At 39.1% G+C, this 23877-nt stretch overlaps 1 protein-coding gene across 4 annotated transcripts in view; it reads right to left on the reverse strand.

The window, feature by feature from the left end:
* Nucleotides 1–23455, reverse strand: part of LOC132109624 (protocadherin-19-like) — a 58391-nt gene extending 34936 nt beyond the window's left edge. Inside the window, exons 1-2 of one of the 4 annotated variants that reach the window (XM_059515862.1) lie at nt 20214–23455; nt 16836–16950 (exon numbers count right to left, since the gene is read on the reverse strand). In XM_059515862.1, the coding sequence (XP_059371845.1) occupies nt 16836–16950; nt 20214–22360 (2262 nt within the window). In that variant the 5' untranslated portion in view covers nt 22361–23455. Of the gene's footprint in view, nt 1–16622; nt 16969–20213 lie in introns of all 4 variants that reach the window. The other 3 variants (XM_059515860.1, XM_059515859.1, XM_059515858.1) reach the window with 3 other exon arrangements.
* Between the last annotated feature and the right edge of the window lie 422 nt (nt 23456–23877).

Consider the following 23877-nt stretch of genomic DNA (forward strand, 5'->3'; position numbering starts at 1 on the left):
AAAAATATAGATATTTATAAATGTATTTTTATTTTTATTATTACTAGCATTATTAAGAACGACATCATTACAATGTTGTTGTTGTTCTTTTCAGTTTTTTTTCCTAGCAATAAATAAATAAATAAATAAGTAAAAACAAAAGCAACAACCTCTCTAAATGCTCCCTGCTGCAGTTTATGCCCTTTTTCACATTCTTTCACATTCTCTGTCTTGCCCGATAGACGTAGTAGTGGCTAGACGGTCCCGTGATGCCCTAACAGACAGATGGGCGGATAAAAACTCCACTGTAATCATAACAAGCTTGACCCAATCAGCACAATTCATGATGCAATACTGTAAGAGTAGTTAGCGCTCAGATTTAGCCACTCTGGACACATCTGCTTCTAATATTTGAAATGGCCTTTTTCAGCAGCTGTCAGCATCAGATCGAGAGCGATGCTTTACCTCGCCACACATCAGTGGCTCATCTGTAGAACGATGAGCAGATGTTAATCAGGGTGCTGACAGTCTGCTATCACCACCGCACAACAACGTCCCCTCTCGTTACACGAGGGACTGGCAACAGATATGGGGCTAATTCGAGCATGCATTTCTTCGGATTTTCAATTAGCAATTTGCTTCAAAACCTCCTCCCCACTGTATCGCGACACTTATTTAACACCCTTTCCCTACACTCCTTTAACACTGTACAAACAAATAAACCTACAGATGCAGCAAGACACTTTACATGTGAGCTGACAGGCTCACACCCTTGTTTTACATTCCCACATCCTGGGCCCAACCACGTGTACACACACACTCCTAAGTGGGCCAGTAGGGGTGCTGCTCTGCTCCAGCTCCCAGAGAGAGCAGAGCAGCTTGTGGCGAGGAGGGCCAGATGCTGTGGGCTTGACCCCACGTGGCCACAGCAGCTGAAACACACCAGGATTATCTGTGCAGACTTTCTTTAATTTAATTTGTATTAGACTGTCTTTAGACCCAAACAGGTTTGGGGGGAGGATGGCAAAGGGGCCGTGGACAAAAAAGCGAAAACAACAGCATACGGCCCAGAGCATCACCCCTTATGTGCTTCAAACATCTGCATTCCTGCTGATAAAGAGATAAAGATCACTTGTATTTGGGCATTAAGCCGCTGTAGTTAAACTATCTTCACCATGACTTCCTCGAAATAAAGAGCTGAAATCATTTGGCTTGCATCGTAAACGATGCGTGGTAATTGTCTCTTATCAAAGCCGTCTAGGTTTATGAGGGTGTGCGTCTATGTATTTTGAGAACCCAACATATCTAAAGCTTGACTGTGTGACTGTTCAGATTCAGATTGTGTGCATTTGTGTTTGTGGTGAGTCATTTTATTAATCTCTTGTTATTCGGCTCCTCCTGATTAGCAGCCAATTCCGTTTTGTGCAGGCTGATAGAAAATGTGATATCCTATAGAGCTGGACTCTTTTTATTTATTCAGAGGGCTCCGGCTGTGGCCTTTCCATTTAATCTACAAGACATTTTTTCAAAAGCAAAGTGGTGAAATCCCTCTGCAGTTGGACAATTTAAGCTTCAAAACCCAACACTTAACTGGGATTCAAACTAAGCTTGGGCGAAAATGTTCCCCCTCCATATGCGCAGCGTGGCTGTATCTCTAATTTAGCATTTTAATGCCACTCTCCAGAGAAGGATGACAAGTCATAGCCATTCTGCATGAGGAGCTGCAGGATTCTCTTTTTGTTTTTGTTCAGGTGGCAGGCATATTGATAAAGCTATTGAGCACTAAAAAGGCACAGGAAAGCCACACACATGTGCACATGCAGAGGTTGCGTCAAAAAAAGGAAAAGAAAGAAATAAAATCAGTGCAGCATAGACAGATCAAGAGTGCGAACATCTATAAAAAGATAGTACTGCTGGAGAGTGTCAAAGTGGAGAAGAGTTAATCTTCCTCTGTTTTGATGGCAAGTGGAATAATTGGGCTCTCTTACACTCATTACACGAGAATAATGCCAACCTAAGAGTTCTCCAACAGCTCCAATTTTGTTCAGTTCAAGCTTTGAAAAATAGCACTTCCCCTGATTAGCAGAAACAGAGGAGATCTGACACCTGGGGTCCCAGGCTGTAGGTTAATAAGCAATTTAAGACATTTTTTGAAAATGAGTTTTAAAATGGAGTTGTAACATCTACGGGGGACTTTGATGTAGATTTTAGTAGTTTACGCTCAGGTAATTATTGACACAAAATATGCCGTTTCATTCTTTGACTTTATTTGTCTTCAAATTCGTTCTCTTATTTAAAAACACTCCACAAATCCATTCAAGTTTTGTCCAGTTATGCCAACAAACTGCACTAATATGCTAAGTGAAGCTGATTTTTACTTTTTAATGAGTAGAATCCTTGTTATTCTCTCTATTGTTCTCATTATAATTATCACAATCAACTGTCTAGCATTATAGTTCCCATACTGGGAGTGTGGCTTGACAAACCTGCCAAGACTGGCAAACAGCCCCTAAGATAAATGCGACATAATTACTGTCCTGGTTAACAGGCCCACTTTAATAGAGATCATTAGTTAGACTCGAGCCGAGGTCAGCTTAAACAATACAGTGAGACTATCGAGTCTAAAGACAGAGAGAGAGAACATTTATCTCTCCTTTTGTTCGTACAAAACCAATACGTAGTGATTTCTGACCATATGGATTTCTTGAACATTGATAGGTTTTCTCATGAAAACCTGTATACATCGGTTAACACGGCTGGATTCTTTGCTAATTAACACCCAGAAAAAAAGTAACTTTAAGATGAATTCAGAGGGAAAGAATCAAGTGACGTCCCTCTCCCAGTGGAGAACAGATGCTCTCAGGAGCATGCAGTTAATAGGAGGTTAAAAAGGTGTCACCTTGTAAACAAGAATCTACACACACGCACCTCTATTTTTGCATTGCTCCCTGAGTGATTCTCTCCCCACTGGATACTCGCTTTCTAGACTAAAAAAGGTTGTGCTCTCTCTGCCTCTGCCCCTGCGGAGTCCTATTTCTCTCGCTCTTTACCCCCGTGAGACACATGCCAGCTTCTCGCTTTCATGCAATTTCAAACAACACGTATCATGACGTGCTGCATTAGTGCTTGTTGCCCTAGCAGCCCTCACAGTGAGACAGGCAAAAAGAAAAAAGAAAAAAGTAACACTTCATTAACAGCGCTTTAAACAAACAGGCTCATTTTGGATGCATTCGCATTTTGCTCTGTGTCTCACTGCTGTGAAATAAAAAAAAAGAAAAAGAAAAAAAGAAGATAAATAATTCAAGTAATGACAACCGCAGCCTTTGTTCACCAACTTCCTTCCAGATCTAAGAGTTATCCACTTTACAAATGTTTGCTTTGCGGTGTTACATCAAGCGAGTAAATAAAACTTCCAGCCATCTTGCTATCATTCCGAATAAGAATTGTATTCAAAGTGAAAACTGAAAGCGTGTACATATGCAGTCCTGTCAATTCACTTGTCAGTCCATTCCCTTGAATAAAATAAATAATTAATAAATAAATAAAGGCATAGCAAAACAGCTGTTTCTGGGTTTATGAAAAGGATTATTTTACAAAACCTCTGTATTCCAAAACACATCTTTCAGGGTTTTATTGTGTTGTCTTAGTATTTAGAAATGAATATGTGGGTTTAATGAAAAACGGAGATAAATGTGTCTATAATAAAATTAACAGACTTTATTTTTTCTTATATTCTTAAGAGGTAGTTAAAGGGACCCATTTCAATAAACTTTATTTAGGCAAATATAAGAAGATATTTAGAAAAATGTCTCAGTGCTTTTGGTCCATAAATTAGATCAATTAGGTCCACTGATTTAGTTTTACAGGAATAAAAACAATTGAAAAAATTTAAATCACTTCTTAAAACTTAAGTTGGTGTAGATGTAGCTTTTGAAACTATACTAGTGAAGTATTATTTGTTTAATTGTACATCATTTTGGTCAACGGTTTTGTTTTAAATGTTCTAAAAGGGTGACAGATTTTTGTTTTTCAGAGAAGAAAGAAAGTCATAAAGCTTTGGAACAACATGAAGGTAAACTAAAAATGGTTATCCTTTTAAGAATTACATATAGTAAAATATCTGTTGTCTAAATAGTAACACAGAGATAAAACGTGTCCTACTGAGGCTAGATTATACAAAGTATAAAATACCGACAGCTGAAGGTCTGGAATCCATGGCAGCTTTCTTTGTCCAAGGCCCGCCCATGAGGCCATTTGGCCGACATGCCAAACAACCAATCACAGTTTGTTTTCGGCGTGGAAATGTCGCCACCATAAAACTCTGTTAAAATAAATTTCTGTGCTGCGAACTTTAAATATTTCACATACTTCAGTGAGTCCAGAGTATATTTGATCCTGATTACCCTTCGTCGTCACAGTTGTAAACACGACGGCTTTCTTCTTTCATGAAAGGAGTTTGGTGCCACGGCATCTTTTAAAGAACGTTAAAGAATGCGACACACGTGTCTCCTGGAAATCCTGTATAATTCAACCAATCCAATATTTCCACTTTTGTGTGCCGTATGCATCAGACGTTCAGGCAATGGTCTGTGGGCGTGACGTCTGAGGCGGAGACTAGATTATACGTGACCAATGGAAAAGGATTTATAGTTAGAGGAAATTTAGAGAATGTTGTTTAACAGAAAACGATTTTAAGCTTCCTAACATACTGTGTTTTCCCGCCTTAGGATTTATTAGCTTGCTACCACTTGTTTTACTCATTCACACCAATATTACATGATCTCAGTAGTTTCCGCTTTCATGTCTACATATTCTGGGTGACACATAATCGCTAATAAATAGCCACATTATCTGACTGGAACCAGTTTCATATATACACCTTTTTGAAAGTCACTAGGAAGTGTTGAGGGAAGCACTGATAAGCAGCTCTTATCCTTTTAAGACTGCCCCTTAATCCGACAGAGGGGAAGCTGCAGCTTTAAGAGATTTAGTCTGGATTATTGCTAGTCTTCCAAATTAAACCAAAAGTCAGCTTTCTGCGGTTGCTCATGCAAGCTACAGCCCACCACAGCACTGTGACTGGAGTGTTATAATTAGAAACACTCCCTGTCTCTCTCTCTTCCTCTATCCAGCCCAGTAAGCAACACCCAGGTAACATCTCTCTACTATATGTAAGAGGTTGCCTGCCCATGGTCTCAAATTCTCCAACCTGGCAGCCTGGTCATTCTAGAAGCCAAACCTTGTAAACCAGGGTGAGTTGACTCGGGCACAAGAAGGTCAAATCTGGTCTTAAGCCTGTCGAGTAATCATTATTAAGACATGAACAGATGAAACAGAGTCCTGAGAGTCTCTCCGATGTCCCCTAATCTGTCAGCCGTGCTTGTCGACGGTGCAGTAGCACGTCTATAAAACATGCGCCGGACCGCAGGGCTATCGATGGAAGAAAGGGCTCGCTAGAACCTGTGTTCTGTCTGATGGCGAGCAATATTTTGAAGTAACTAAATCAGCAGGGGCCATAAAATATGAAAATACCATAAAGCAAACACTGTCAGCGGGAGCCCCGAGCTACATTGTCAAGCTACCTCTCTTGCACCTTCGTATTTCAGGACTCGACATAAAAATAGACCACAATAACAATTAATCACGCTCTGTGGGGAGAAGCTAAGAACCCCTGAGAGAAAACTGTCTCTCTCCATTTGTTATATGAAACACCCAAGACATAATAAACAAGAGACCAACAGAGAATAACACCCCTCCGCACACCACCCCCTCCAGTGATATTTGTGACAGATCAACTCGTGCATTCGGGGGGGTGTTTTTTTGTGGCTTTTGGTCACTATAACGGGCTCTGTCAGTTCGCTTTAGGCTAACGACATCTCAAAAGTTTAGCCCGCTGAACGCACGTCTTTGGAGTGACCTGCACCCCCAAGGACAAATTAAATCTGTATCATTACAGTCATGGAGCAAGACTCCTTAACCACGTGCGATTCCAATCTGATGTTCGCTCACATTCTTCATCGTTTTCTTTTTCAGAGCAGCTGTCTTGTCAGAATGTGGTTAGAGAGGCTGCAGCCCCTGCTGAGAGCACAGTGCCCAGAAACAGAGCAGCAAATCAGAACACACCGATCTCATTCATTAACTTTGGCTCTCTGGCTGCAGGACATCAAATGCTGGACGTGACAAGGGAGTCAAAGCAAACTTCCATTGTGCCTTGCGGAGTGGTCTCTGAAAAAAGGTTGGCTTAAAATCTTTTTGCATTTTGTATTGCATTATAAACATTCAATTTCAGGGGCTTTTCACTAGCTGATGTTTATTTTGGTCTGTTAGGTTTTCAAGTGCTTTTGGCTCTGCGTATCTCAGGGTTTCAGGTAAAACGAAAAAAAAAGAAAAAGAAAAAAAAAACGGTGAAGTAGGCCTACTGGAATCCCATTTATGCAGGAGGTTTGAGCAATCAAAATGCAAACAAGCCAGAGGAAAATTCTCACAGCATCTTACAAATAACATCAACATATTTCTTACTAAACTTGAACTTGAATGTGAGTATAGTTGTATCTGATCAAATGTGCATTCTTATTCTTTAGCTTGGGTTAAACTAATTAATTTTACTTTGTTGGAACAGCAGCTATGCTAATGATGTCTCTATTTGTTTCTATGTTTTGCCACGGGATGTAACTAGGATTTACACAAGCTCCAGTCTGGATCCAGAACACCTAAGAGATGATGCTGACCCTCAGAGGACCCCAGATGATGCTAACCCTGAATCATCAACAGAATTAACAAATATTGCTACAAGTGTGACTGAATCATATAATAATTATTAATTATTAATAATATTAATAATGTTCATCATCTGGCTGACTACGACTTGTATACATTTTTCTACAAATCCTGTCATACGTGCACAAACTGACAGTCACCACTTATAAGCTATTACTAAATATTGTAGAAACATAATTTTCTGTAAAGTTGCTTTGTAACGATTTGTATTGTAAAAAGCGCTATACAAATAAACTTCAATTGAATTGAATTGAAACTTTGTTTCCAAGTTTCTCATTGGCCCATGTCAACGCTTTTATTTACTCGCTCTCATGTCGTTCCAAACCTGTATGAGTCTATTTCTTTCAAGAAAACCAAACAAAGAACAGCCAGAAGTGAGAGCGAGGAAGATGGGGATACTGGGGTCTTTGAAAGAGAAAGTCGAGGGGGAATGGGCGAAAGCGATGATTGGAGTGGCTAAGGCCCCTGGAAGGATGAACCTAGTCATAGCCCATTAGGAAAGACTTGAGCGGGTGCTACAGCTCATTACATGCTCTGCCTCCTGTTCTATGGCTGAACAATGCACAATTATGTTGGCCTGCTGTTTTCTCAGTGCTACAGCTATACATGCCTGCCTGCCAACAATCTCGCTGTTCATTAAGCCACCTCACCACACACTCAGCACACCCTGCCTACCTAGACAAATAACCCAGTTGCCAATAGACCCACAAAGGGGCTGGTTATTCTTGTTCTTGTAAACCCAGTGAATGCGGAAATTAATCTCAGCAGATATATGATGCAATTTCTCTCAAGAGAGACTTTTTTTCCTTTCATAAATGGAAGAAAAGCAGAGGCAAGTAATAAGGAGGAGTTCTTGATATGTAATTGACTCAATACATCAGAAGTTTGTATTAGACGCTGAAAAGTGAGGCAAGCGCAGATCAATACGTAAACAATTACATGTTCTGATAATAATCTTTGAAAATAAAGGAGCAAAAACCAACCGAAAAAGCAATATCACACATTCTAAAAAACTGCATCAGGCTTTTGTATAAAACTTTGGAGATAAAAGAGCTAGGCGGTGTTACGGTAAACTTTTATTTTTAAATTTAATTTTTCATTTATCCAATTTATGATAATGCATGCAGTCCCTGGTACTGAAAGAACAATTTAAAGTGAAAAGAAAAGTAGAAAAACAAATTCAGTTCGGCCCCTTCGAAAGGTCACTCTGTGTTTGTCTGAGATTATAGCTTGGAAAACAATATATATAATGGCTGTTCTTTCTTTTCTTGTCATAATGCCACAAGAATGTTCAATACCTTCTGAATTTTTTACTACTGGGGTTAGGGAACATTCTGTCAACACCCAGAGTAACTGGCCATCAATTGATGGTTAAATACAAACTAACTAAGGAACATGTTTAGGGCAAAGAAAAAAAAAATAGATTAATCGTTTTTTTTAATTCAAAAGCCGTGAATCGATCTTTTCCGGTAGTTATTTCAGGAAACATTTAAAAGAAGATCTGGTTAATGTGAATCTTTTCATTAGTCTTTTCCACTAAATGTCACCCTCTTATTTACCTTGCGCAATGTTACAACAGAAAGCCTGTCACTCATTCAGTACTAATCATGACGGAAATAATGTTGACAAGAACCAAGAACAAGGCAATATGCGTGATTTGCAATGCTCAGGTAAAATTCTATAATAATACTACAAATCTGCGGAAGTATTTGATATCACGCATAAAGGCGCCATATTTTTCGCAATGAATATTGAATGAATGAATGGCGGATGGTGCAATGCACTGTTTTGTTTAGTCAGGCGCAGACCACGCTTGTGGTGTTTTCAGCCTCTGTCATCTCACTATGTTGATATGAATACATGAATATCATCTCCAGCTGCTCTGAGAGTCACTTCATTAGCATTTTACCGTTTAATCTGACAAAACTACCATCATATAACATACACAGCAGCTGCAAGTTCCTCACAGCAACCCGTCAAAATAAAAGTTTAATTTTAACATGAAGAAACTGTCAAAATATATTACTACTTAGCAGTCTTAAGACTCAATGTAAAACAATGCTACTACTACTAATAATAATAATTAGTATTTAATAAAAATAAATCTTTATTCTTAAAGGAATAATCACATTTGTTTTCTTTTTAATTTTAACAGTAAACCTCTGTTGTGCAGTACTTTGTTTGCCAAAAAATAAAAGGGTTTAATTAAAGGGTTAAATTGTTTTATGCCTTCATCTGATTACCAGAAAAAGGAATACGAACGTTTTATATGGCCCTCTTATTGTTTAAAAAAAAAGTTTAAAATACTGGCCTGTGGCTCTTAATTTCTTTTTATAAATTCACCATTTGTAAAATAATGTTTACTGTTAATTTTTTTTAAATATCAATAGCATTTGTATTAAAACTATATTCACTGAATTGAATAAAAATAAATCGACAATCGAATCGAATGGAGAGCTTGTGAATTGATATCGAATCAAATGGAGACATCTAAATCGATACCCAGCCCTATGTTCTATAAAAGCATTTTCCACCTCTGTACTTGTGCATATTTATAGCCTCCCACTATATTAAGACAACATTGTTTAAACTGTGATGCAAATTACTGAACGTGAAAAAACAGAGAGTTAAATAGATATTCAATTTCCCTAAAAGGTCTATCCATGTGCCGATCCCCTGATAGTTTAATTGGCAAGTAGGTATAAAAATATTTGGAAGGACATCTGCTCACACAAATCTGATAGTTTGTACAAACACATACAACCCACCAGTTTGAATTTCACCCACTAGGATTTTTTTCGTATTTTCTTTTCTTTATTTGCTCATGACAGTCCATATACACATACAACTTTACACATGGTTTGTCACAGTTCATTGTGCTACAGATGTAACGGCGAATATTGCACATTGGTCTAGTATTCACTACACTAGTATTCTGATAAACCATGTAGAAAGTTGCCTGTTCGTCATTCCCTGTGGCAATGCCTTGTGTTAGAGAATGTAGGCCGACCTTTCCTATCCTATTAATTTAACCACAGGCATTTTCAGTGCTGGCAGCTAAATCTGTGTTAATGAGAGATGAGGCTAAGAGAGAGAGAAAATCATTTATAAAGTTATTTTCCTCTCTTGTGGGTCTCAACTGTATCTGTATCTGGCCAGCTACTTTTCCATCAGAAGTCCTTTTCACAGGTTCCGTCTTGTCGCCCTGATCTAAGTGATATCACACATTATGTGTTACTTTGCAAGAGTGTGAAAAAAGATTCTCTTCCAACTGTTTTTTTTTTTTCAAAGTAAACCTGCAAAGCTAATTTCAAAAGTCCAAACATGAATGTATGCAGGATCTTAATATATATAATAACAATTCAGTCATGTTCAAAGAATGAATAGAATTGTTTGAGAAACACTGAAAAAAAAACTATAAAATATGCTTTTATAACCACTCCAGATAATCAATGCACATACTTCTTTTTTAAAATGCACTCCCTCTTGCTCACTCACTCTCTCACTTTTTTTCATTCATTAATTGGTTTATTTAATAATTTTTAGTCATTTCTTCTGATGTTTTTAAAGGATAACTAATCTAAACGTGATGAAATGACTTTATATTTTCAGGTACAGTAAAATATTTAATAGAGATACCTTATCCTTAAATTTGGATTCGAAGGTTTTACTGCACCAGTATATACAAAAATGCGTAGCATTATTTAATTTAAATATAAAATAAATGTTTTCTTATTACGGCTATATTTTTTTTATGTTCTCCTTCCTCTCTTCCTAACTGGGGATAATACGTTGTCTTATTTTGTCTTAAATAATTTGAGAGTGGACGTTATATGAAAGTTGGGCATTCTGACGCGCTTATGTCAGCTCATGACTGGAGCCACAAAGATAGCATTAGGGTTTTTTCTCATTATAGATGAGGCTCGGAATGCCTCATCTGCAGCCTACAGTAAAACAGTTTAAAGAGAATGAGTTTGCTCGACTATATTGCTCTAATAATGTCTCACTTGAACGTCAGAGTTCAGCAAACGATTGAACATTTGTGCTATAATGGAACTGTGGCCCTTTTATTAGATCGGGAAATGTTCCTGTTAGTAGGCGACTCTTGAAGGCAGAATGCCAGCAGAGTCTGTGGCTTACAAATATAACCTTCTTTGAAAACTCCCATCTTCATCTGCCAGAATCCAATCAGAACGCATCGCAAGGTACTTGAGATAAGGCGTATCTCTCACTTCCTTATCCTTTTTTCTTCCTGCTCTCACGAACTGTCTATTTTGCTCTTTGGCACATAAAATAAAAGAAAGAACGGGAAAGCTCAAGTTGATAAAAAATATTTTAAGTTTAGGTGTAGTAGGCAGTCTGTGTTGTTTTTCTGAACTTCTTTTTTTATTTTCTTTCTTTCTGTTTATTAATTCCCCACCTAGCTGAAAGTGGCTAAATCCAAGTTCTTCATCAGAGCAAGCCCAGTTCAGTGAAGCTTTCTGAAAGCCCTTCAGGGAGGCAGCATGCTGTGGCCTTTACCTTATCGTGTATGGGATTTAGAATGATTAATTGGCTCAGTCTGACGAAAGTCAGAGAAACTCAAAAACCCAGCAGTTCAGTTAAGTCAAACCATTTTTTAAAACCCTGACCTGAAAGGTGAAACAAATGGTTTTTAAAAAGCTATTTTGTGCTACAAAACAACGAATGATGGAGAAGAAATTAAAATTCTTGCGTGCCGTTTTAGGAATGCGGGGCAAACCTGGGGAATAAAAATTATAACTGCAATAAGTGGTATGCAAACAACAGATAATGTAGCTCTGGCAAATCTGAGGGTTTGGTAAACAAAAAGTTCTCCAACAAAGGTTTAATTACATTAATAAGGGCTAATGTATTCAACAGCCACTCTCCAGAAATGGAGTCTAAACATTAGGCATAGCCCTAAGTGGCTGAAGTGATTGGCAGCATATGAAGCGAATGTGTATGTTTACGTGGCATGACTTTGCTTTGTATACACAAAGTGACATGAAAATGTGTCTCGTGCAGAGAAGCCTTATTGTGAAGCTGTAAGTGCTTGATGGATATGCTACAAATTAGTTTGACACCCTGGAGAACAGGGCTACATAACATCAACACATAGCTTTACTTCATTATAATAAAAAGGTCTACTCTCATGTTTATATGTCTGTATCACTGTGGTACATAAGAGATTAATCTAATCAAATATACAGATCCTTATTGACAGGCTGATCTCAAATATTAAACTGTTTCTGAGTACCATATGCTAGCATTGGGATTTATGAGCTAATTTCTTCGGTAACAGAATGCTAGCATCTGGACGAGCAGTGCTTAAATTATTGTTCCAAAACTGGAGAGGGGTTTTCTCTGACAGAAAATACAAATAGCAAAATAACCACTTCTTTTTTTTTACTACATTCTCCTAAATTAGAATTCTAACATTCTCATAAAGTAGCAGGACGCTTTCTCCAAGCAGATCGATACTTGGTGGAATTTTAGCTTATTACCAGTATCACAGGTGGAGCGAAGCCTCATTTTAGTTTAAGCAGGCTGTCATGTATGCTTATGCTGCAAGAATCGCTACTGATCTTGTATAATCAGCTAGAGAGCCGCATCTCTATTATGGCCTGAACTTTATTGTGGAGACAACCAAAGACAGGTTAACCACATGGCTTTCTGAAAAAAAATGTGTCTGGCTCCTCAGAGACAGGCACCACAGAACCATATCCAGAGAGTCAGTGTCATAAACACAGAGCTTACCAAGAGCCTTGAAACACAAATTACTGTTATCACTTTATATATTTTATTGTATAAGTAAATGAATACATTTTTTCATAAATATTTTTATTAGTTCTTGTCTAAGCATCTTTCATCCTCTATCCCGCATGTTTTGTAGCACATTAGCATTAATAAATGACTTTACATTAGCATTAATAAGCTACATAAACTGGTGTCTCTAAAACATCTTACATCCATTAGTCGAGTATCGGAGGCTGAGTCAATGAATTGTAAATGTTGCATATTCTATGCTGCTGAACCTGTTATTTCTGACATACATTATTATCTGCAATAATAAATAGATTTTTAAAAAAGTATATTTTAACCCCAAAACTACTCATCTTTTATCTTTAATAAAGTTTTTTTTTTTGTTTGTTTTTTTGTAGCAATTCTTTGTACTGCATAATTTCTCATATTATAGGAATCTGTATTATTTGTAAATCAATAACAGTCTGCTAAATAAATAAATATTAATCTTGGACAATAGTTTTCAGCCTTATTATGTGTCTGGTTCACTGGTGGATGTAGATAAAAGGTGTATCTTTCACTGCTGTTGTGCTGTTCACAAAAAAAGCACACTGTGCCTTTCAAAAGCATGCTATCAGTAGGATGAAATGATGTGTGCATCCACTATCTAGATTATCAGATTAGTTTCATTATCAATAAGCCGGCAGTGTGTAATTTTAATTAAAACTAGGCAATATTTCTTCTCCTGCTGGAAAAATTGGCACAGCACTCTTCCAAACATACATTTTCTGAGTATAAACTCCAACTGGGACTGTAAAGTAAACAAACAAACCACATCTCAAAATTATGTCTGATTCACGAAATGCCGGAAAACAGCCTTCAGGCTTTGAGATTTCAGGGCAAGGAGATGCACGGTTAATCACAACTGTGTACCAACCAGTGTGTCCTTGGCAGACCTCTGGGAAACCCTGACTTGTAGAGTCAAATGCTTCCAAGCCCAGCCTCGTAATGCATGACAGAGCTATTATCGGTCATTTAGGCCCAATCCCAATTCTATTTTATACCCCTTCCCCTTGTCCCTTGAAACAGAGTGTCAAGGGGTAGGGGAAAAAATATTCCCCTAAGGATTAGGACACCACTACCATGACGTCACACGCCAACATTCGTCGTCTAGCTCTTACAATACACACATATACTGGTGTGCATTAGAGCCATTAATTATCGTTCTGTATTAATGAGCTGCTGCTTACTGACACACACACACACACACACATATCGGAAATCGCGCAGCTCACACATCCAGGAGAAATTAAACTTGTCAACGCTGCCCCACGGCTTATATTAAATACAGTTTAAATACTGAATCGCTACATTATATTTTCCAGCAGCGAGAGGATACAATCGCTGTTTTTACTCCAAAAAGATAAACGCACAGACTCGAATACACGCAACTTCCATCTCTCTCTCTCTCTCTCTCTCTCTCTCTCTCTCTCTCTCGGATAGGCAATATTTGAGAAAATGGTTTAGCGATTTCTAATTATTGGGCTACGGCAGTTATCGCCCTGATCAGATATGCTGTGGCACTATCATGCAGTCTGTAATGATATGACGTTAGCAAATATTAGCGATTTTTTTGCAAACATTTCTTTAACATGACCATTAATATGAACTCACAATTGAATGTAACATATTTTTGTAACATGATTACTTTTCGTTAAAATCTTTATTTATGCCAAAAAAGCTTACATTTATGTGTCTTTTTGTTCGCTGTAGCAGCCATGTTGCCGAGATAATTCATACCCCTTCGTTTTAAGTGTGGTCCCGAAAAATCTTCGTTTGAAGGGCTATCTGGCCCTTCCCCTTACCCCTTCCCCTACAACCAAAAGAGAATCGAGACACCCCTACCCCTCCACGTGAATGCGCGAAACGGAGTGGTAGGGGAAAGGGGAAGGGCTAAGGGGTAGAATTGGGATTGGGCCTTAACAGCTGCAATATTTGATTGTGCCCCACATAAATGGATGTGTAATTATACTAACAACATCTTTCATATACAGCATGTTGAATGGGAAGCCACTGTATTTTGTAAATGTCACACCAAAGGGGAAAGGATATGTCAGACTGTATTCAGCCCGTCTTTGGCCTCTGGTGAAAAAATATGCAGAAATGTGGTCAATGAGATGTTTGTCAGTGTCAGGTGGAGCGATGCGCATGATGAAACCAGCATACAAATAAACCCACACCTTTATCAGGCCAATCACTGGCCTACATGAAATTGGAAAATTTGCTGGGCCCAGACATCTGACATTAAGATGCATATATACACCGTCTAGCTCTCTCTCTCTCTCTCTCTCTCTCTCTCTCATCCTCTTCTAATGTTGCAATGAAACAACAAAGCTTTGCATTAGAGTTCACTACCACACTCAAATTTACAGGCTTATTCAGCCCACACCACCCCCCTCCGTAAATTCTTTGTCTTTTCATCAGTTGAGAAAAATAGATGTTCTTTAATCCTGCTGCTTAGGTAGTTTTATTAAAGGATTACGCTACCATGCCTAGCTACTACATTTTTGTGTTACACACTGTAATTCCTTTGTCCAGCCAGCATGCAGCTTTAAGTCTTGTGTTAACCTCTGTGTAGTCTGACCTAGATGATGGTTTCTGTCTGAATATTCCTCCACTAGTTGGATTCTAAATTCTAAATATCTCCAGTAAGATTTTGAGCATCTGGTGACAACTTTAATATATTAGTGCTATATTAACTGTGTTTCATTGATTTCCACAGGCTTTGCAAATGATGGAGAGTGCTGGACCAGCCAATCAACGGATCAGTGAAAATTTTACATCTCATCTAGCCAGAAGTGAAACTCCTTATGTGTGTTGTGCTCCACCCGACAATTCAAACAGCTGTACCACTCGCTACAGTTGAGTGCATAAGTTTGCATACTCCTTGCAATATATGTAATGTCTTTATTATTTAATATTGCCCTTCATAGTTTGTGTAAGATGTTTACACATATACATTTATAGCTTTGGCAGGTGCTTTTATTCAAAGTGAGTGACGTGACATTTAGCCAAGAATGGTGACCCATACTCATAATTCGTATTCGTATACTGTATTCAAAGTACACATTTATTTTATTTTCCAAAAGGATAAATAATAAGTGAAACCAATCATCCTTTACAACAATGTATACCTCCTCATTGAGGAAGCTGCACTGTCATAAGAACTAAGAATAATTTGTGTAATAATCTTTTTTATTATTCATAGAATCTCTTGTGAAATAAGTGTAAATAATAACTATATTTTGAGAGCTTAATCAGGACAGTACTAAATAAATAAACAAAATACAAAATATTCATGATCCATCTTATTTTTCTAAACGATAAATCATTATCTTGCAGAATCTGGAAAATGTTTATCATTAAAAAATAAGATGCATTATAAAATGTTTATATAGAGCCTACTTTGTCATTGCCACTGTGGTCTTAAAACAACCCAACTGGTTGATTATGTCACTGCTGATTACCCTTTCATCATGATAAAGCATGCTTATCATGTGTGTAACTCTATTGCAAACAGATGCAACTTTGCCTTTACATTTCAGAAATCCATCACAAGCCACTGCATGCCACCTATGGAGACTGAGAATTTAGGTGCAAATGGTTGTTTCGGCAATGATTGTTTTTAATGGTTGCACCTAAAATTACATGCAGCGCTAACGATTAGCCAGGCCAGTGCATTTGGCAGATGTTCAGGCTACAGCTCTTTTGCTCAGCATGCAGAAGAGAGTGCAGAAACAGAGGTGGCCAAATAATCCACTTTGGCAACTGTCCAGTGATGGCTTGCTCACTTTTTTAATACACCTATTCCATTTCCTAGGTTTTAAAAATTGACAAATAATGCATGTAAGCATGGATATGTAAGCACCATTAAAGGCTTAGTTAAAAGAAACTATAGAGTATTTCCACTTTCCTATCTTGTAGAAAAAAAACAGCAACCACAAATCACCCAAATTCCAGTAAAAATAACAGCTATCTATGATGGTTTTCCCTCGACCCCACCCTCCCTTGCCGCTGGTAGCCGTGGCAGGCTGAAGGATGGAGCAGACTGGAGCAAATCTCACCTCAGGCAGCGGCATGCCGTTGATGATGAGGTCAGGCTGCTGAGGGCCATGCCCTGTGAAGGTATGGTGGTAGCCATGGTTGGGTGCGGCATTCCTGGAGTTCTGGTTCTCCACGTTGAGGAAGGTGCTCTCGGAGCGCCTGGAGCCCAGCGGCAGAGTCTGCTGGTGGTAGTCGAAGTAGTTGAGCGAAGAGGTGAGAGACGAGCAACTCACCACATTCATCTTGTCCGTCTCCTCCACGTCCCGTGGCACCAGCCGGATGTCATTCTTGCTCAGCTTCTTCTTCTTGCTGGACTTCTTCTGGTTGCCGTAGGAGTACTCCGCCACCCTGCGCAGGTACAAGAAACTGAACAGACTCAATAAAGCAGTGCTCAGCATTCCTCACTGCATGCACAGCCGGCGCCAGGTCCTGGCCTGGCTCGGGCTGAGGTGCCAGACCCATATTCAATGGCGGCACAAGAGAGAGCGGCCACATTCGAGCGACCTCCAGCCGCCAATGGAGCCGACATCCCTCATTTGTTTGCATTTCCATGCTCGGCGGCTCTACTTGTCACAAACACATATACACAATGCAAACATGCCAAACCACAGAAGCACACACAGCGACACATGATATCAAGCGTCATTGCGAGCGTAAGTAATAATATTCAAAGTAAGGCCCGCTTTTGTCTGCTTTTTTTCACTTGTGTTACAAACAAGCCCGCTGGCAGGTGGGTTGTGAATCTCAATACTCTGAGCTATGCTCTGTGGCTACTGCTAACTTGATTTGAGGGTTTTGATTCTAATCACAGTAAATGAGCAACTCTGAGGTCTTGTCCCAAATGATGCTTGGGTTGCAATCTAAACTTAAACTTGAGTGCTTATAAGGAAAGTCAGTGTAGTAAACAATCTTTGTCTTAGCTATTCCCCACTGACCCCTCTCGCTTTTTCCCATGAGGATCATTAGATCTTATAGCCTGAAACAATCTTACACTTATTTCTTTTTATGTCCTCTGAAGGGCACACATTCGCCCTAACGTACGGCTTGGGTTTAATAGGATGCTCGCTCTGCCTGCCCAACACAAAGCTCCTCTTTCTGTGCTTTTCATTTGGATGCAGGCTGTGTCTCCCTGCTCCTTACTTTTTTCTCCCTCGAAAAAATTATAACGGTGCAGGACCTTATCTTTTTAGGGAGGCAACTAAAAGCTGTCTTTTTTTTTTTATGTGACTTAAAGCACAGAATATTAGTTAGGCATTACAAGGCATGCATAATAGATCGTTGAAAAAATGTACTATTATGACATTGAAAGGAATAGTGAGGTTGTTTCTTTCATTAAAGAGTTAGTGACAAAGCAGATTGCAAACATGTGAGAAGAGACTTAGATCGGTTGCTTAAGAAAGGCCCTATATATGTACAGTACGATGTTAATTATCATAATTTGATATTATTGGATGTCGTTGTCTGTGTTGTTTTTGTTCTGTAAACTGCAACAGCAACAGGGTCTTTTTTTAAACTGTGTTAATAAACTCTTGTCTCTATGGTTTGTTTGGTCATATGTATTTGGCTCTCGCCAGTCAAGACAATCCAAAGAATCTCAGATGAGCCAGAAAGGAGAGTCAGTGAGCACAGCTGAGGAAAACCGTATCAAGCACTCTCACTAACCCCCTGTTGGGAGAGCTGAAAGCCTCCATCAGGTTTCTATCTGGAGAGGAAAATAAATGTTAACGACAGCAATCTAAACACAGGCCATCTCTTACCATCTTCCGATCACGGCGAGGTAGATATGCCTAACCATCGTGATCACAATGTAGCCTTCTTGAAAATGGTCACTTACATACGTCTCTGTTAAGATGGATCATTTACTGTGTGCTGTTGCATTAGACAGACAGAAATGTCAACAACAATTTGAGGTAAAATTATGGTAATGGTTTCAGGTTAAATTTGCAAAAGCAATTTATATGGAAATGTTGAGTGGTAATGTAGCAGAGGGAAATCAACACAGTGGCCAATGTTACAGATTGATAAGTATTCATACTACAGTAGATTAACAAAATAATATTCTCCACTACACACTATGTGTCAAAGACTATTACCATGCTATACATTTGCATGATTTACCTTTTATGAGTGTAATTATTTTTATGATAGTGTGATCGTTGACAGTAATATTTGGCTGCCTTGGCCTTGCTATTGTATTTTGATTTAGTGACCTCTACGATCACAACCATAACATGTTGCCAAATCAAGTATGAAATCTCCACATTTGAGCAACAAGTCAATATTTTCTATTTTGATTAGCTTAAATTTGAGAGAGGACCTAAAGGTCATAAAATTACACCAATAATTTATGCAAACACCAGTCTTAATGCAGAGTGTGTTTGAGGAATCAGACATCAAGCAATGGTTAATTTCCATTTTTTTGATGACTCCATCATAAGCTTGTGTACTTTTTTCATGGCAATATCAAAGTAAAAATAAAAAAAATCAATTAAATTTAAGATCGATGTGTTTTCCTTCTGCCACTTTGATCTGGGTTATGATAAAGACAGCTGAACTGAAACTCTGAAAACTCTAAATCAAATAAAAATGTCAAATTATTGTGACATTTCCTGTGGTGTAAAATATTTGCTTTGTTATGCTATTACACTATATCAGATTTTTTATTAGTATCATGATATTTATTTTAAGCTCATGTAAGGGCCTCCATATATATATATCATCATAATTTGTGAATATATGTAATCTTTTTAGTAATATTTAAAATAGTGTATACATAATAATCACAATAAACAAGTGTAATGATCTCCTGTTATGCTTGCTTCTGTTATCAGCAATTGCAACAAGCAGGGCAAGGCCCGAAGCACATGCACAGTTGAAGACACAGCGCGTACACAGCCAAGATACACATCAAACATGCTCTGTCTTTATTGCTTAATCATTGTATGCTGAGAATTGATTCATTTAAAAAATAAAAATAAAAATTATATGCTTGATAACTAGACCAGGGTGCGAATTATGGGAGGGTTGGTGAGGTATGACCCAATAAGTAAGGCCTGAAATGTCCACAAGTAAAAACTACAATATTTTTAGGCCTATACATTATTACATTTAGCCACAATTTAATATTTTCTCTAAAACAATGTTGGGGAATTTCTGTCAGTAATTGTTGAGGCACAATTACTGGAGGTTAGTCTGTCTCATAACAAAAAAAAATTATTTGGCGCAGCTAACTACTGTAGCTAACTGTCAGTTACTTCAAATGACTGAGATAACCTTTTTGTTGTTACTGTTTTCATGATATGTAAATACTAATAAGTTATTCATGTTAAATGTGATACAACAAACAGTAGGCCTAATTATGTTTTGCCTATATTACATACTGACCATACCATTGAGACCTCGAGTAACCTACTGTTGCTATGGTTACCACCTCAGGCCAAAGCAATTTATGTTAGTGAGCAAGTGTTTAGCGCAATAATATTTTTATGGTTGGCCATTTTTCTTGATTCTAGCTCGTTTTGTGGTTAACCCTCTGAAGGTTTGTGAATAATTCGCACACTGAACTAGCTGTGTTTAACTTTAAACAGATGTATCAACAATTGTTTGGGTACCTGCAGTTGTATGTTCGGATTTCCTTGTTATCCCTTTTGCACTTGACTGCCACAAAGATCATTGTGACAAACAGGATGACTGCAATAGAGCCCAGGGCAATGATGAAAATGAGAGACAGGTTGACGGGTCCGATTTGCTCCTGTGCATTGAGATCAGGAGAGAGATAAATGACAATATAGGCAGAGGCAGACAGAGAGGTTTGGCCATGGTCGTGCGCCACCACGGTTATTTGATAGGATGGTTTCGCATTCTCTCCAAACGTCTTTGTGGTTCGCACCTCGCCGTTTATCTGGTCTATTTCAAAGTATGCCATGTCGCCTTCTGAAATTGAATACGTTAACCTTCCATTTTCCCCCTCATCGTAATCATCAGCTTTTATTTGTGTAACCAAATAACCAACTCCAGCGTTTTTAGGAATGGACACCTCCGCGGTGCCGTTCACCAGGGGCGGGGTGGTCATCACAGGTGTGTTGTCATTTACATCCAGTACAACAATGCGCACGGTGGCGTTGCTGGTCAAAGGTGGATCTCCCCCATCCTTCGCAGAGACTTTGAACTCAAAGGTCCGCGTATCTTCGTGATTAAAAGCCCTAACGCCGTATATTTCGCCGTTTGAGTTCACGGTCACGTAAGATTCCACAGACATGCCCCTCACCTCCGATTTGATGATCTCGTAGGACACGGTGCCGTTCATGCCCAGGTCTGGGTCCCTGGCGGACACCGCCAGCAGAAACGCACCTGGGACGTTATTTTCAAGGACCATGGCTTGATAGTGTGGCTTGGTGAAATACGGGGGGTTGTCGTTTTCATCCGTTACTTTAACTGCGAACGATTTCGAACTTCTAAGCGGGGGGTATCCGCTGTCCTCGGCTAGAATGGTTAAATTGTACGTGTCTCTCTGCTCCCTATCCAGACGGCCATCAACAAGTAAGGTGGAGAAGCTCTCAAACTCGTTGAGTCTAAAAGGCACATTGCCCTGCAGTCTGCACTGCACTTTTCCATTCGCTCCGGAATCATTGTCTGAGACTCTCACCAGAGCTATCACATATCCGAGAGGAGCGTTCTCGCTCACCTCTACCATCTCGCTGTTTTCTGACAACAGTTTGATTTCTGGCGCGTTGTCGTTGATGTCGATTACATTAACAATCACTTTGCAATGGGCAGGGATTGAATTTGGACCCAGATCTTTGGCTTGTACGTCAATTTCGTGGACGGGCAATTCCTCGTGGTCCAAAACGCCATTCACTGTTATCACGCCTGTTCTGGGGTCGATTTTAAATATCTGTTTGGTCAGGTTTGACACGAAGTTTATGAACGAGTAGACCACCTCGCCATTGGATCCTTCGTCTGGGTCCGTAGCGTTTAAGTCTATGACTAAGGTGTTAATGGGAGAATTCTCCAGCACGTTTACAGTGTACACTGGCTCATCGAAAACGGGGTTGTTATCGTTCGAGTCAATGACTTTGATGTTAAGTTGCACGGTTCCAGACTTTGGGGGGTCTCCGCCATCCTCCGCGGTGAGTTCAAACGTGTACCGAGACTGCGTCTCTCTGTCCAAAGTCTTTTCCACCACAAGTTCTGCGATTTTGGACCCGTCCCCCCTCGTCTTAATCTCAAGACCGAAAATATCATTAGGGGTTATTGTGTACGTCTGAATGCCGTTGCTCCCGGAGTCCGGATCGCTTGCCCCCTCTAGGGGAAATCTGGTACCGGGAGCGGCGTTTTCCGAGATTTCTATGTCAATGTGGCTGGTGGGGAAGCGGGGCGCGTTGTCGTTCACGTCGATAATCTCAATTTTAATCACGCAGATCTCCATCGAGTTTGACATCACCTCCAACGAAATAAAACACTTCGGTGTCTGTCGGCAAACAGCGTCCCGATCAATTTTTTGCTTTGTGATGAGCAGTCCGGCGGGGCTCAGATTGACCCATCGCGGCTCGGAATTGGAGATAACCCGCAAATAAGGCTGTCGGTTTCCCAGTGCAAAACCCGCATTTTTTGCGTCCGCTGTCACATTGGCTATCTTTGTGCCTGCACGCAGCTCTTCTTCCACTGTGTATTTCAAATTGTAAACGGCATTTACTCCAGTCCAGCACAAGAGAAAGCAGAAAAACATTTGTACGAAATCCATGTCCTTGGAATGCATTATACCTGTTGATGTCTGCCTTCACACGCTCATTTGCATGATTTTTTATTAACATTTAAACTTATGCACGTTCGGTCGGACGTACAAAAAACTCCCAATAAGTCAAAGGAATAAAATCACAGTCTGGTAGGCATCCTTTAAAGTGAACGAAAATGTTTATGTATGCGATGAAATTCATCTGAATTACCCTGCTGATTACGCAGTTGATAACTTCCATTTACTTTATCGAAATCTTATCAGGCCACCCATTGCATTATTCTTTGGGGAATTTTTTTTTTCGAAGAAACCTGGTGAATGATTCTTCATATAGAGAATGTGAAAACATTGTGCGAGAAAAACATGGCTTCAACATGAACATTTGCGTAATTCAGGGTAACCGAGATGTAAACCGACCATTTTGAGCCAGTGAGAAAAAAGAAAGAGAAGAAAAAAAAATCTGTATAAATGTAGGCTAAATGTCCGCTGGAAGGTCCTCAACTTGTGAATGAATGAAAGGAAGGATCCAATTCAAAAATATTTGCTCTCGGTATCATGATTCGTGACGAATACTTGCCTGAAATTGAGTTTAAAACATTGTCCATACTCAATCAATCCATATAATAATGTGAAGTTAGGATGTCTCCTCCTTGATCCGCATTTATGTCCATGCACATATCCAACTGAAACGACAGATTCCGATTTCACACAAAAAAGTCAGTCCAGTCTTTGAAACTGAAACAATATGGCAAACCAATATTTAAATCTCAGTCTAGTCCACAATTCACTGATATCCCCAGTCGAGCAAGAAGTGGGTGCCTTGTCCACTGAAGATTTCTCTCAACAAGCATACGTTTCTTATATGAAGGTATTTCAGCTGGCCTTAGTCCAGAAAGAAAGAAACTAAATCCGTATAAAACACTGAGAGAAGATCAGTGTAGAAAAATCAAGCATTTGCTGCAAGCTGTGCTCTTGTCGCCCTAATAAAAGCGTCCGGTTTGAAATATCCAGCCTCTGGATGAAACGAAATAGTTCTTTATATAGTTCTTAAATGTGGCTCACTGAGGTAAACGCACGGAGCGCATCTTCAACGCATACTGTCGAATGCACAGCTCAGTGTCTCGCGCTCAGTCACAGGACCCGCAGTCCCCACAGCCAATCAGAGGTTACACTGGAGAGCTGGATTTGCTGGTGGGTGGGGCAAAACTACAGCTATGAACTCGGCCAGCGAGCTCTAGTTCTCGCAACGAAGTCCATGTTATCCGTTTTAGTTATGTGTGGACATATAGTTTGTCAATCCAATTATTGGATTGGATTTAGGGAGAGTAACCTTTTTATAAGGAATTTCCGTACGAAATCATATGTGCGCCCAGTTCACAGCACAGATAATTGTCTTTTTAAACAAAACACCAAGTTCTTGTAATATATTTTTCCAGATATAATAAATAAATAAATAAACAAACAAATAATTGATATAAGCTATTAAAAAAGTACTAAATATTTTTTTTTATTTGTTTTGTTAAATGTTTCCTCTGACAATA

Source organism: Carassius carassius, chromosome 29 (genome assembly GCF_963082965.1).
Source record: "Carassius carassius chromosome 29, fCarCar2.1, whole genome shotgun sequence".
In the NCBI taxonomy this organism is placed as follows: Eukaryota; Metazoa; Chordata; class Actinopteri; order Cypriniformes; family Cyprinidae; genus Carassius; species Carassius carassius.